We start from the raw sequence: 15,050 nt of genomic DNA on the forward strand, positions 1-15,050 counted from the left end.
GTCATGGCTGTGTGGGAGCGCGGGTATAGTCGGTTGGGCTCCCTCCAGGCTCCCACAGTAGTCACGATTCTCACCGGCATTAGACTCGATTGGTCCAATTTAAAATGTGAGCTGTGTTGTTATCAATTTCCGAGCGTATGTAGACGTTTCTTCGTGGAAGTTTGAATCATAATAATGTCACGAACCAACAAGAGATTTGAGGATCTTGTCAGCTCGTCGCGTTCGCATCGTTTTGGAGAACTCAAGATAACTGCGATTGCTTACAACGATAGGTATATTGCAACAAGTATTTTCATACTGAGGCCGTATCAAACATCATTTATCTTGTAGTCTAATGTTATTCGCGTCTCGGCTGCTTTAGAACGTTTAACTCGTTTGGTTATCAAGCCTCTCCTATCCTTATTTACCTGCATTTTCACATTTTTCAAAGTCACCATTTTCATTATCGGCGCAACGCAAGCATCGCAAACGTAAATGTCTTTTGCATTTTGCAATGCTTTCAAAACTCACCATGCGCCAGGCATTTGCTGTCAAAGGCTAGACCAAGGGCTAGACACAGGAATCAGGTAACGTAAACTCATCTCTCTTCACACGGCTGTGCATTGTGCAATTTAAACGGTCATTTTATGTTTACCACCGATCGTATGTCCAAAAGTAGGTACTCCAGTATATCTTTCCGAAACGGTCGTTTCTAGTTATCCACTCCCAGTGACGAGTGTCGGTGAGCCAGCTCCGTGTCTCGCTGGTCCCCGTCGCCTGCCACTCCGCCAATGTGGAGGACCTCCGGCGCCGTCTCGCCCCGCTGCTCGGAGGGTCGGGGCTCGCCGGCACCGTGGCGGAGGCGCGGCCTACGGCTGCAGGCGGCGCCGCACTGTCGCCTGCCGACGGCTGCCGCCTTCCTGCACAAGTACGAGCTCGGTACGCAGCTGGGCCGCGGCAACTTCGGCACCGTGTGGGAGGCGCGGGAGCGAGCCACCGGCCGCACCTGGGCGGCTAAGGTGGTGGCCAAAAGCAGCGTGAGTACCGTGCCAGGCCCTTATTGACCCTCGTTGATGCGGATTGCCTGGACGGGGCGTTGCCTGTGACGGGACAGAGCCTGGGATCGGTTATCTGCGTCGGTCCTAAATTTACCTTTTAAAGAAAACAATACCTATAAAAACAGCCCCAGGCTACTTTCAATAAAGCAGAGTAGGTATCGGCAGCTCAGCAAATGTATTGTTAACCCTCGCCGGACCTATTGGTTTTCTACATACGCGCCGGCCGAGGGGGGGGGGGCGGGTACGACCCCCCTCGCCGTTTCGCCCCTGGTGGAGCTAGCGCGTCGCGGAAAAAAACGAGCGTGTGCGCCGTTACGAGACGCAGAGATTGGTACCCGATTTTAAGGTCCTAGGTCAACCGGTGACCTCTGAGGTCAGGTCAAGTGCCCCAGGGTACGGTTCAGTTTTTGGTGAATAACTTCGCAAAAAACGGCCGCAGAGCCGCGATTTTGGCAGCATCGTGTTCGCCTCGCTCAGGCGCGTCGAATGATATACTTTTTGTTCGGGTCAGGTCAACTTAGGATGTTGACCTCAGGTCAAGGTCAGGTCAGCACCCCCAGTTCACGAAGTTGGTCGAAAGAGGTCATGTCGCATATCATTCGATTCGGCAGGTCTTCCTGAGTCCATTGGTGGCTTTCTCGACTCGCTAGCTCAATTTGGTCGGGAGTTATTGACGAAAAACTAATATGACCTTGATGACGTCATAAATGACGTCACGGAAGGTCAACATTGCAAAAGTGACGCATCTAACCTTGCAAGGAGTGCATCAAATCACGATTCTGTGCGCTTGAGATAGTTGGAGATCGTTCCCGGCGCCAGAATAGCAGTTTTCATTTTTCCCCATTGACTTATAATGGTGAGGTCACGAAAATGACCTGACCTCATATGACCTTTAGGAAAAATCCGAGATATACAAGTTGTGAGACTCATAATGGATACTAGATCCTGCAAGTTTCATTTCCCTGTGACATCTCCTCTGGCAGTGAGGGCGTTGCGAAGTTGCGACATCTGAAGACCGTGCAGAGGTTCACTTATGACGCCATAGGTCAGTGACCTGACCTGACCCAAAAATGCGGTTGGTGTCAAAAGATGCGGCTTGGATCAAAGGTCAGGTATGCCAAGTTTCAGCTCTCTATCGCCAGCGTGTTCGGAGCTATCGCGAAAAAAACCATATGGGGGGGCGGCACCCGCCCCCCCCCCTCGGCCGGCGAGGGTTAAAGCTTGGAATCTATGCTTGGATTAGAGCACATCTAAAATGTTTATTGTTATCAGTTAGGCCGTTCTAATCGTCATGGCTCGCAGATTCGCTAATTCTGCTCGTAACGGGCAAAGAGCAGATGCTGTGCCGCAATGCACGGCTGTAATGCGGCACAGTAGCTTGATGCTGTTCCGCAATTCACGGATGTAATGCGTTACAGCTGCCTCACCTACACAATACACATTATTCGCTCAATGCAGCCGAAACCGAGTTACCGATTGAATTATAAGTGGAAAACAATGGGAACGTTTTTGGTTATATTACTTTAAGTTGGCTACACATGTGTTTCGATATAAATCTTTTTCAAGCCATAAAGACAAAATAAAATGTAAATAATTCGCCTAAACATCAAAGTTGATGTTTAGGCGAATTATTTACATTTTATTTTGTCTTTATGGCTTGAAAAAGATTTATATCGAAACACATGTGTAGCCAACTTAAAGTAATATAACCAAAAACGTTCCCATTGTTTTCCACTTATAATTCAATTTGTCTATCTATATCGAGTTACCGATCTTGTTCAGACTTCAGACTATCACAATCCATTACGATAATCTACTATACTATTTGTTTAATACCTATTTGTTAAATAGCTTGGCTCCGTAGATCTTGTTTGCAGCTGCACTAAGACGACCGGAGATAAGTAGGTTTCTTTTTTTGTGCTCCACTGAATCAATATTTTCTTTCCAGAACAAGCTGAAGATGCTCCTGCTTTCTCGAGAGATTCAAGTGTTGAAAATGGTCGAGCATCCAAACATTGTTTACCTCAGGGAAATATTCGAGACTCCAGAGGTAATAATGCGTTTTAGATATTTGGTTAAAGGTAGTGTGCCAGCTTTCTTGGACCGTATGGAGTTAATGGCCCAGATAAGGAGAACCGGATTTTTAGAACTTATCCATACCTTCAAAACTCATGGAAACGTCTTAAATTCTTCAAATTTTGAGTACCCCAGTGCGAAATTCGCCCCGACGGGTTGTCGGTCGTACCCCAACCACATTTCACACCACTATGAACAATAAATGCACACACTGAAATCGCTATTACCGATATGCTCATCCAATCAAGTTTCGATAAACCCGTTCATCATCAGCTCCTGCGGTTTCGAACACGCCTGTTAGGTGGTGCGGTAGACCACGCCCAAAGCCAGGGCCCCGGTAACGTGAGGTAGCCGAGTCAGGGCAGCGTGTACTGACCCAAGCCGGAGCCGCGCGTCCTCCCGGTGTCATGTGATAGCCCGGGGCTGCCCGCGGGGATGCGGTAGACCGCGCCCAAAGCTGCGGCCCCGGCTTGGGTCAGCGCACGCTGCCCCGACTCGGCTACCTCACGTTACCGGGGCCCTGGCTTTGGGCGCGGCTTCTGCTCATACTTTGTGGTGCGGTGGTGGTGCGTTAGGCTGCGCGCTCTGACTTCGGCCAAGAAAAATGCGTCAGCTGATCATTGTCATTTCTGCCACTTGCGTGTGGTGAAATGGGGTCATAACTTATAAGACGGCTTTTTCATATCAATTATTTTACATAAAATCATATTTCAAACCATAAATAATGTGCGACAGCCAAATAAAAGAAACAATACCAATACGGGCTTACAGTTTAAGGCTCGACATTGTGTTGTCTACGATTAGACAGCTGATAACTCATTCCCGTACAGGGTGGGGCAGCATAATCGGGAATGCTTTTTGGGCTCTGGTCATGAGTAGGCATGGCATTATTTTGATAAATTATATCATGGCAATGAAACGCCCAAAAGTTGTGCATCATCTGACATGACTACATCCATGAGCATGCAACTTCCTGGAAAAGAGCAGCAAAATAGTTCGACGGTGCTCCAAGTGCTTTGCGCGCGCCCATAGACACTAATGTTAAACGAGTAAAACAAGAACATTTTGTTTAAAACAATGCCATTCCACGTAAAGGTTGCTGGACAGGTCAACGTGTTATCACGGACGATAAGGATTGTGTGGGGATACTTAGGACAAAAAGTTAACGTAATCGTCGTAAAATAACTCTTAGCAGAGGACATACAAGATGACTCACTTGAATATAAGGAAGAAGCTCTTGAGCATATTAAAAAGAAACAATGTTCAAAACTTCAGCGACCAAAAATCTTATCACCGACTGGAATACGATAAAAAAGAATGGCATGCCATATAGGGGATTGTATCGAGAATATTGCAGCGGTCATGCAAAGTAAACATCCTGTTGAGGTGATGGACCTATGGGTGGTCTTCAAGGGAGGTGCACGTGGTGCACCCTACTTCATCGAGCCCGGATAAAACGAGCACCTCTGGTAAATACATCCACACTCTGGCAGACTCACGTGGAGTCGTCGGAAGAGAGGATCACTGACGGTCCAGATCACGTCTTACGAGGACTCTGTCCGTGCTGGTACTGCAGTGAGGACGACATGTTATTGTGTAGGGCACCTCCACCTGAGATGAACCAAAAACTTCTGGTCCTTCAACTCCGCCGATTTAAATCCGACCAAATTCTTTATATGGAGCGTTTTTTGGTAGAAGTTTAATGAACAACTTATCATCAGTAAAAACGGTCTTCAGTGCAAGGTACGAAGCTGATGGGCGATCATGGACAAGCAGGAGGCTGCACGTGCATGCGCGTGCTTTTGGACCCGCCTTGAGAAGGTCATCGACGCGAAGGGCGGTCAAATAGGATGAGGGATAGGTAAAAGGTGACCGATTGATGGGATGTTGTTAAAATAGTGCTTGGAGCTATATTTTTAAATTCATGACCAAATAATCCCGTTTGATATTTATTCCCGATTATGCTGCCCCACCCTGTACGTCGTATGGTCGTAACACTAAAATGACCTTTGCTTATTGTCACAAGTGCGCCGCATTCGCGATTGTTGCCCGACGCCTGTTTGCAGGTGAGCCCACTACAGTTGTTATACATATCTAAAAACCGATAAACTTTTAGGCGAAAAAGGCACTATTCCAGGCCCATTTTTGATTTTTTTTGCGATATTAGGTAAAAACAGAAGCTTCTTATCCTAGGAAAAATAAAATGGGAAATCTTTCAAAGGTGGCACACTACCTTTAAACGCTGATTGTCTTGTCGTTCGCATGCCTCATTGATCTATCATACGGTTGAAGGGACAGGCAAGTCACAATTACCGTGCTTTTTTCATATATCCGCCCTCAGAACGTATACCTGATTCTGGAGCTGTGTGAACACGGAGAGCTGGCCACTTTCTGCCGACATAAAGGAAAAATCAGCGAGACGGATGCCCGAACCATCATCACGGGAATCACCAGTGCCATTCAGTATCTTCACAAACACGGTCAGAACTCAGACGATAGGATGATATATGATGATTAAACAAATACCTACGACAGAAGAGGTATAATATGCAACATCTTGTTACATATAAAGGAAATCGTGTATTATAGCTACCTACAGCAGCTTTGCGGTCTGATCAATACCACTTCCTGTCTTCAGGAATCGTTCATCGGGATCTGAAGTTGGAGAACGTGCTTCTGGCGTCTCCGGGGCCCGACTCTACCCACCCCAGTTCCTCTCCGAGCCAGCCGTGTGCCAAACTCTCCGACTTTGGTCTGGCAGAGGTTAAGGACAAACGGGACCACGACCACATGATGGAGCTCTTCTGCGGCACCCCCTACTGCATGGGTAACGTCATAAAACGTCTAAATTCTATTTACCAAAACGGTTTTTAAAGTGCTTGCATTAAAGTAAGAAAAAGGTCGATGAAAATAAATGCAACGCTGCTATATAAGCATATACGTTTAACGTAGGTATAGTTAAAATCTTAGTAGTCGGAAGCAGTTATATTGCAAATGGGTTTGCAAATGTTTTCACAGTGGCGGATCCAGGGGGGGGGGCAAAATGGGCATTTGCCCCCCCCCCCCCAAACGGCGTAATTTTAACATTACGCCTATGGACGAGGCATGGAAAGAATCGACAAATTGTTATGGTTTGCCCCCCCCCCCCCCAAAGAAAAAACTCTGAGCTGGATCCGCCTCTGTGTTTTCAAATTGATATTCATGCCTTATTCATCTTTATATTTACGGCCTGAATTGTCATTGATCTCGCTCCCAGAATGCCGCCATCCCGACTTTTCCCCGACCTCCGCCGTCCACAGCTCCGGAGATCCCCATCGGTCCGCAGTTCGGCCACTGCTGGCTCTGAATTAATTGACGTTTTCCCCGACCTCCGCCTTCTGCAGCTCCTGAGATTCTCAGTGAGCGCGCCTACAGCCAGCAGTGCGACGTGTGGTCGATGGGCGTCATCCTCTACACCCTGATCGCCGGCAGCAGCCCCTACATGGGCGGCAGCGAGAGGGACGTGCTCTACAGCATCCACCGGCACCCGCACCTGCAGGTGAGGGGTGCTCGGAGTCGGGACTGCAGGTTTATTGTGCTGGAGCCTGAAGGTAAAGACCTTGACCCTAAAGGGCACCTGCACCGCACAGGTAAGGGGTGCTTGTACGTATCATGCAGGCAGTGGCTCTGTCTCGGTGCATCCAATGCCGTATCAAGATAATGGGTGCTGGGTAGTCGTGTATGTGACCTTTATCATCTGTCGCAGGTCTGTGCGACTAACGAGTCCTGGCTGTATGTGGGTTCTGTTCGCCTTATCTGTGGGCGTTTTATGTGCTCGTTGTATATTTAGTGAACGCCTGTTCTCTCGCTGTTTTCTACAGGATGACCCGGCTCTGGCCACGGTGACGGATGGTGCCAGGGACCTGCTCTCCAGGATGCTGCACCTCGACCCGGCCTACCGCATCACGGCCGCAGAGGTGGTGGCGCACCCCTGGGTCACGGTCAGTTTGTATCACATACCCTAGGCTACATCCCGGCTCGCGGCCTTTTTTGGCGCACCTCTGGGATGAGCACTCTGAGGTGCCTTTTAAATGTCGCCGTTTAGTAGACGCTGTACGATTTTATTTTTTTCTGTGAATTGTGAATTGTTTTAGCAAACGCATAATCTTGTCTTTACTATTGTTTAGTTGTATACTTTTGATGTAGCGCATTAGTTTATGCATTGACGTACATTTTGCAGGATAAATGTATGCAGGCCAGTGCGTCTCAGGACATCCTTACTCTGATGAAGGAGTGGCGGATCGAGGCGACCGACCCTGACACCCCGACCTGTGAAGTACCGCCGTCCGAACAAACACAGCCCGACAGCCAACGACAGACGGTAATTGCGTCCCACAGACGTGTTCGTCGGGGAAAGCGATTGATATTTGTGAGAAAAACGTAGAAAACGTTTATTGTTAGCAATAGTAAAGTCGGTTTCCGAGCACGCGACGTAGATCATCCATTTAACGTTTGATTCATGTTTACTTAAAATTTACATTAAACCCTTCATGCTTTAGTTATGGAGAAAAGTAATGGTTCCTCTAATGGAATAAATAAAATTAATGAAGTCATTGCCCATGACATGACTTTGAGCAGGACGTGCGTGTTACAACATGTAACGTCTACACTTATCTCTGTGCTTGGTAAACAAGAACGAGAGAGATGCCCTATAGAGCACACGGCAGACGCCAGACGCTGAACTAATTAATCCAAACATTATTTAATGACGGACCATGCACCGTTAGCGTCCAATAAATGTTTTATCAACGTAACTGAACATAGCCATGACGTCTACGTGGTAGGTCATAGCAAGTGGACTGGTCATAAGCATATGCCTTTCAATTTTCAAAAGAATTGTATGTGCTGGCGTCTGGCGAGTTCCAAATGCACGTAGAAACATTGTTATTTGGTATTTCCACAGGCCGATTTGGAAAAGCAAACCGACGCACATAAAGTGTCTGGCAAGGACGGTGTGAGGACCGGCAGCAGCGGGACAGGTGAACAGAACAACAGTGGTTGCGGACGAAGTGGTAGCAGTCGAGGTGGACAGAGTGGGAGCAGCGGAGGTGGACATAGTGGAAGTGGTGGAGGCGGACAGAGCATATCTGGTGGCAAAGCTCTGAACAGCCGCGCTGGAGGCAGTGCCGGAGGCCCGAGAGCACGTCAGGTCAGCACATCGGACTCGGAGCCTGCCGTCCGTCCAGCGAGCGGCCCCGGTCGGCGTCCGGCCCTCCCAGCACGGCCCCACCAGTCGGCGCACCGTCTCTCCGGTCCCTGTCGGACCCGCGCCGGGCCCCGTCCGGCAGTGTCAGCGGTCGGAACGGGTGGACGGAGACCGACACCGGCCGCCTCTCCGGTCCCCTCTGGTGTGATTCGGCGCAGATGGGCCGCAGGAGTCCCACTTCGACCTGGCAGAGGAGCTTCAGGTCCACATTAGCTGAGCGCTGGCTGCAGCCCGGAAGGTCACAGAGGACCAGCAACCGGCCGACCGGCGCTGCGTAGGAACTAGAAACGGACAGCGGTGATGTGATTTCAGTCCAATTAGGCACATCCGATAAAGCTTCGACCTGTGTTTGAATGTTCTACCAGTCGGGTGTGAAAAGTATCCAAGCTCTCATCACATCATGAGACGATCTGAGGTAAACTATTAGGTCATCAACAGACCGTACGCTCTATGGCACGGCTGCTACATAATTCTAGTAATTCTAGGTAATGCAGTCTGTATTTTGAAATACATATAAGCCTAAAGCGTCGAAATGCTGCCATGGCTCTGTACCTTTGTCTGTTAAACAATAAACGTGAATTGATTTGTATTTGTTGAAGAATCAACAAAAAGGTATTTGTTTTGCTTGCCTGATTTTATGTGTAGATACCTAGCCAAAACTCACTTTCTCAAATCTCATGGCAGATGACAACTAACCAGGCACCAAGGCCAATTATAAGTGAAGAAGGTTTTATATCATCAGAGGGACATAGACGAAAGAAAAACAAAGGAACAAAAAGAGTAAGCTTCAGCGTACGGAATTTTCATGTAACGGAAGTTAGCAGGGATTCAGCAGGGGTTCAGCAGGGATTCAGCAGGGATCGACGGCCCCTACGATTTCGCTGAATTTTGGTGGAGAGGTGCAGAATGGTGTCCTCTATCGAAAATCCTAGTGCCAAAATGCGGGGAATCCATCAGGGGGGCCACAAATCCCAAAAAACAGTATGCCCTCAGGGCACAATCGACGAACTTTGAAAACCCTACTTCTAGCCGTCAAAACAGCTAAAAATGCACGTCATTCGAAAGAGGACAAAATTTTACGTACAACGGTACCAAATTTAGGGGGCTAGCGCCCCCCTGAACCGAACAAAACAGCTTCAAATATATGGGCCCGGGAGTATGCCTTCGGGGCATAAATAAACGTTTTCAACAATTTCAGGCCTATAACATCGACAAAATCCAGCAATATGCACATCATTGGAAAGAGCGTAATTTCCCAAACAAAAAACCCAAGTAACATTTTTCGATGGGGCCCACCTGGGGCCCACGGGACCCAATTGAAATTTGGGGCCCAATGGGGCGGCCCCTACGATTTTCTTCAAAATTTGCACAGACACTCTCCTGGGCCCCCTCTTCAATCTGGCTGAAGAAACCTACCGGGGAATCCAAAGGAAGGGGCCCAAAGAGGGCCCCAAAGAGGCCCTTTCTAAGTATTGCCCCTAATTTTGCGACCAACCCCGGCAATATGCACAACATTAGAAAGAGCGTAATTTCCCAAACAAAAAACCCAAGTAACATTTTTCGATGGGGCCCACCTGGGGCCCACGGGACCCAATTGAAATTTGGGGCCCAATGGGGCGGCCCCTACGATTTTCTTCAAAATTTGCACAGACACTCTCCTGGGCCCCCTCTTCAATCTGGCTGAAGAAACCTACCGGGGAATCCAAAGGAAGGGGCCCAAAGAGGGCCCCAAAGAGGCCCTTTCTAAGTATTGCCCCTAATTTTGCGACCAACCCCGGCAATATGCACATCATTAGAAAGAGCGTAATTTCCCAAACAAAAAACCCAAGTAACATTTTTCGATGGGGCCCACCTGGGGCCCACGGGACCCAATTGAAATTTGGGGCCCAATGGGGCGGCCCCTACGATTTTCTTCAAAATTTGCACAGACACTCTCCTGGGCCCCCTCTTCAATCTGGCTGAAGAAACCTACCGGGGAATCCAAAGGAAGGGGCCCAAAGAGGGCCCCAAAGAGGCCCTTTCTAAGTATTGCCCCTAATATCGCGACCAACCCCGGCAATATGCACATCATTGGAAAGAGCGTAATTTCCCAAACAAAAAACCCAAGTAACATTTTTCGATGGGGCCCACCTGGGGCCCACGGGACCCAATTGAAATTTGGGGCCCAATGGGGCGGCCCCTACGATTTTCTTCAAAATTTGCACAGACACTCTCCTGGGCCCCCTCTTCAATCTGGCTGAAGAAACCTACCGGGGAATCCAAAGGAAGGGGCCCAAAGAGGGCCCCAAAGAGGCCCTTTCTAAGTATTGCCCCTAATTTTGCGACCAACCCCGGCAATATGCACATCATTAGAAAGAGCGTAATTTCCCAAACAAAAAACCCAAGTAACATTTTTCGATGGGGCCCACCTGGGGCCCACGGGACCCAATTGAAATTTGGGGCCCAATGGGGCGGCCCCTACGATTTTCTTCAAAATTTGCACAGACACTCTCCTGGGCCCCCTCTTCAATCTGGCTGAAGAAACCTACCGGGGAATCCAAAGGAAGGGGCCCAAAGAGGGCCCCAAAGAGGCCCTTTCTAAGTATTGCCCCTAATATCGCGACCAACCCCGGCAATATGCACATCATTGGAAAGAGCGTAATTTCCCAAACAAAAAACCCAAGTAACATTTTTCGATGGGGCCCACCTGGGGCCCACGGGACCCAATTGAAATTTGGGGCCCAATGGGGCGGCCCCTACGATTTTCTTCAAAATTTGCACAGACACTCTCCTGGGCCCCCTCTTCAATCTGGCTGAAGAAACCTACCGGGGAATCATAAGGAAGGGGCCCAAAGAGGGGCCCAAAGAGGCTCTTTCTAAGTATTGCCCCTAATTTCGCGACCAACCCCGGCAATATGCACATCATTGGAAAGAGCGTAATTTCCCAAACAAAAAACCCAAGTAACATTTTTCGATGGGGCCCACCTGGGGCCCACGGGACCCAATTGAAATTTGGGGCCCAATGGGGCGGCCCCTACGATTTTCTTCAAAATTTGCACAGACACTCTCCTGGGCCCCCTCTTCAATCTGGCTGAAGAAACCTACCGGGGAATCCAAAGGAAGTGGCCCAAAGAGGGCCCCAAAGAGGCCCTTTCTAAGTATTGCCCCTAATCTCGCGACCAACCCCGGCAATATGCACATCATTGGAAAGAGCGTAATTTCCCAAACAAAAAACCCAAGTAACATTTTTCGATGGGGCCCACCTGGGGCCCACGGGACCCAATTGAAATTTGGGGCCCAATGGGGCGGCCCCTACGATTTTCTTCAAAATTTGCACAGACACTCTCCTGGGCCCCCTCTTCAATCTGGCTGAAGAAACCTACCGGGGAATCCAAAGGAAGGGGCCCAAAGAGGGCCCCAAAGAGGCCCTTTCTAAGTATTGCCCCTAATTTTGCGACCAACCCCGGCAATATGCACATCATTAGAAAGAGCGTAATTTCCCAAACAAAAAACCCAAGTAACATTTTTCGATGGGGCCCACCTGGGGCCCACGGGACCCAATTGAAATTTGGGGCCCAATGGGGCGGCCCCTACGATTTTCTTCAAAATTTGCACAGACACTCTCCTGGGCCCCCTCTTCAATCTGGCTGAAGAAACCTACCGGGGAATCCAAAGGAAGGGGCCCAAAGAGGGCCCCAAAGAGGCCCTTTCTAAGTATTGCCCCTAATATCGCGACCAACCCCGGCAATATGCACATCATTGGAAAGAGCGTAATTTCCCAAACAAAAAACCCAAGTAACATTTTTCGATGGGGCCCACCTGGGGCCCACGGGACCCAATTGAAATTTGGGGCCCAATGGGGCGGCCCCTACGATTTTCTTCAAAATTTGCACAGACACTCTCCTGGGCCCCCTCTTCAATCTGGCTGAAGAAACCTACCGGGGAATCCAAAGGAAGGGGCCCAAAGAGGCCCCCAAAGAGGCCCTTTCTAAGTATTGCCCCTAATTTCGCGACCAACCCCGGCAATATGCACATCATTGGAAAGAGGGTAATTTCCCGAACAAAAAACCCAAGTAACATTTTTCGATGGGGCCCACCTGTGGCCCACGGGACCCAATTGAAATTTGGGGCCAAAGGGGCGGCCCCTACGATTTTCTTCAAAATTTGCACAGACACTCTCCTGGGCCCCCTCTTCAATCTGGCTGAAGAAACCTACCGGGGAATCCAAAGGAAGTGGCCCAAAGAGGGCCCCAAAGAGGCCCTTTCTAAGTATTGCCCCTAATTTCGCGACCAACCCCGGCAATATGCACATCATTGGAAAGAGCGTAATTTCCCAAACAAAAAACCCAAGTAACATTTTTCGATGGGGCCCACCTGGGGCCCACGGGACCCAATTGAAATTTGGGGCCCAATGGGGCGGCCCCTACGATTTTCTTCAAAATTTGCACAGACACTCTCCTGGGCCCCCTCTTCAATCTGGCTGAAGAAACCTACCGGGGAATCCAAAGGAAGGGGCCCAAAGAGGCCCCCAAAGAGGCCCTTTCTAAGTATTGCCCCTAATTTCGCGACCAACCCCAGCAATATGCACATCATTGGAAAGAGGGTAATTTCCCAAACAAAAAACCCAAGTAACATTTTTCGATGGGGCCCACCTGGGGCCCACGGGACCCAATTGAAATTTGGGGCCCAATGGGGCGGCCCCTACGATTTTCTTCAAAATTTGCACAGACACTCTCCTGGGCCCCCTCTTCAATCTGGCTGAAGAAACCTACCGGGGAATCCAAAGGAAGGGGCCCAAAGAGGGCCCCAAAGAGGCCCTTTCAAAGTATTGCCCCTAATTTCGCGACCAACCCCGGCAATATGCACATCATTGGAAAGAGCGTAATTTCCCAAACAAAAAACCCAAGTATTATTTTTCGATGGGGCCCACCTGGGGCCCACGGGACCCAATTGAAATTTGGGGCCCAATGGGGCGGCCCCTACGATTTTCTTCAAAATTTGCACAGACACTCTCCTGGGCCCCCTCTTCAATCTGGCTGAAGAAACCTACCGGGGAATCCAAAGGAAGGGTCCCAAAGAGGGCCCCAAAGAGGCCCTTTCTAAGTATTGCCCCTAATTTCGCGACCAACCCCTACAATATGCACATCATTGGAAAGAGCGTAATTTCCCAAACAAAAAACCCAAGTAACATTTTTCGATGGGGCCCACCTGGGGCCCACGGGACCCAATTGAAATTTGGGGCCCAATAGGGCGGCCCCTACGATTTTCTTCAAAATTTGCACAGACACTCTCCTGGGCCCCCTCTTCAATCTGGCTGAAGAAACCTACCGGGGAATCCAAAGGAAGGGGCCCAAAAAGGGCCCCAAAGAGGCCCTTTCTATGTATTGCCCCTAATTTCGCGACCAACCCCGGCAATATGCACATCATTGGAAAGAGCGTAATTTCCCAAACAAAAAACCCAAGTAACATTTTTCGATGGGGCCCACCTGGGGCCCACGGGACCCTATTGAAATTTGGGGCCCAATGGGGCGGCCCCTACGATTTTCTTCAAAATTTGCACAGACACTCTCCTGGGCCCCCTCTTCAATCTGGCTGAAGAAACCTACCGGGGAATCCAAAGGAAGGGGCCCAAAGAGGGCCCCAAAGAGGCCCTTTCTAAGTATTGCCCCTAATTTCGCGACCAACCCCGGCAATATGCACATCATTGGAAAGAGCGTAATTTCCCAAACAAAAAACCCAAGTAACATTTTTCGATGGGGCCCACCTGGGGCCCACGGGACCCAATTGAAATTTGGGGCCCAATGGGGCGGCCCCTACGATTTTCTTCAAAATTTGCACAGACACTCTCCTGGGCCCCCTCTTCAATCTGGCTGAAGAAACCTACCGGGGAATCCAAAGGAAGGGGCCCAAAGAGGCCCCCAAAGAGGCCCTTTCTAAGTATTGCCCCTAATTTCGCGACCAACCCCGGCAATATGCACATCATTGGAAAGAGGGTAATTTCCCAAACAAAAAACCCAAGTAACATTTTTCGATGGGGCCCACCTGTGGCCCACGGGACCCAATTGAAATTTGGGGCCCAATGGGGCGGCCCCTACGATTTTCTTCAAAATTTGCACAGACACTCTCCTGGGCCCCCTCTTCAATCTGGCTGAAGAAACCTACCGGGGAATCCAAAGGAAGGGGCCCAAAGAGGCCCCCAAAGAGGCCCTTTCTAAGTATTGCCCCTAATTTCGCGACCAACCCCGGCAATATGCACATCATTGGAAAGAGGGTAATTTCCCAAACAAAAAACATACGTAACATTTTTCGATGGGGCCCACCTGGGGCCCACGGGACCCAATTGAAATTTGGGGCCCAATGGGGCGGCCCCTACGATTTTCTTCAAAATTTGCACAGACACTCTCCTGGGCCCCCTCTTCAATCTGGCTGAAGAAACCTACCGGGGAATCCAAAGGAAGGGGCCCAAAGAGGGCCCCAAAGAGGCCCTTTCTAAGTATTGCCCCTAATTTCGCAACCAACCCCGGCAATATTCACATCATTGGAAAGAGCGTAATTTCCCAAACAAAAAACCCAAGTAACATTTTTCGATGGGGCCCACCTGGGGCCCACGGGACCCAATTGAAATTTGGGACCCAATGGGGCGGCCCCTACGATTTTCTTCAAAATTTGCACAGACACTCTCCTGGGCCCCCTCTTCAATCTGGCTGAAGAAA

The 15,050-nt window shown here is 49.5% G+C and overlaps 1 protein-coding gene across 3 annotated transcripts; it reads left to right on the top strand.

Moving 5' to 3' along the window:
* Nucleotides 1-222: 222 nt before the first annotated feature.
* LOC122392923 (serine/threonine-protein kinase 33-like) lies at nt 223-8,969 on the top strand. Of its 3 annotated transcripts, none has more exons than XM_043388289.1 (9): nt 235-272; nt 696-1,016; nt 2,986-3,087; nt 5,455-5,593; nt 5,752-5,940; nt 6,497-6,651; nt 6,974-7,093; nt 7,333-7,473; nt 8,056-8,969. In XM_043388289.1, the coding sequence occupies exons 2-9, from the start codon at nt 771-773 to the stop codon at nt 8,569-8,571; spliced, it is 1,608 nt and encodes a 535-aa protein (XP_043244224.1). In that variant the 5' UTR covers nt 235-272; nt 696-770; the 3' UTR covers nt 8,572-8,969. The 3 variants fall into 3 exon arrangements, with proteins under 3 accessions (XP_043244223.1, XP_043244224.1, XP_043244225.1); XM_043388290.1 differs by having other exon boundaries at nt 247-566; XM_043388288.1 differs by having other exon boundaries at nt 223-1,016.
* The last annotated feature ends 6,081 nt before the right edge of the window (nt 8,970-15,050 follow it).

The sequence above is a fragment of the Amphibalanus amphitrite genome, unplaced genomic scaffold (genome assembly GCF_019059575.1).
Source record: "Amphibalanus amphitrite isolate SeventyFive unplaced genomic scaffold, NRLGWU_Aamphi_draft 000507F_arrow, whole genome shotgun sequence".
In the NCBI taxonomy this organism is placed as follows: Eukaryota; Metazoa; Arthropoda; class Thecostraca; order Balanomorpha; family Balanidae; genus Amphibalanus; species Amphibalanus amphitrite.

Bases quoted from the DNA above. Each gene is read 5' to 3' on its own strand.
- LOC122392923 (XM_043388288.1), top strand. From the start codon at position 771: ATGTGGAGGACCTCCGGCGCCGTCTCGCCCCGCTGCTCGGAGGGTCGG. The intron at 7,094-7,332 runs GTCAGTTTGTAT...TACATTTTGCAG, and splicing joins TGGCGCACCCCTGGGTCACG to GATAAATGTATGCAGGCCAG. The intron at 7,474-8,055 runs GTAATTGCGTCC...GTATTTCCACAG, and splicing joins CCGACAGCCAACGACAGACG to GCCGATTTGGAAAAGCAAAC.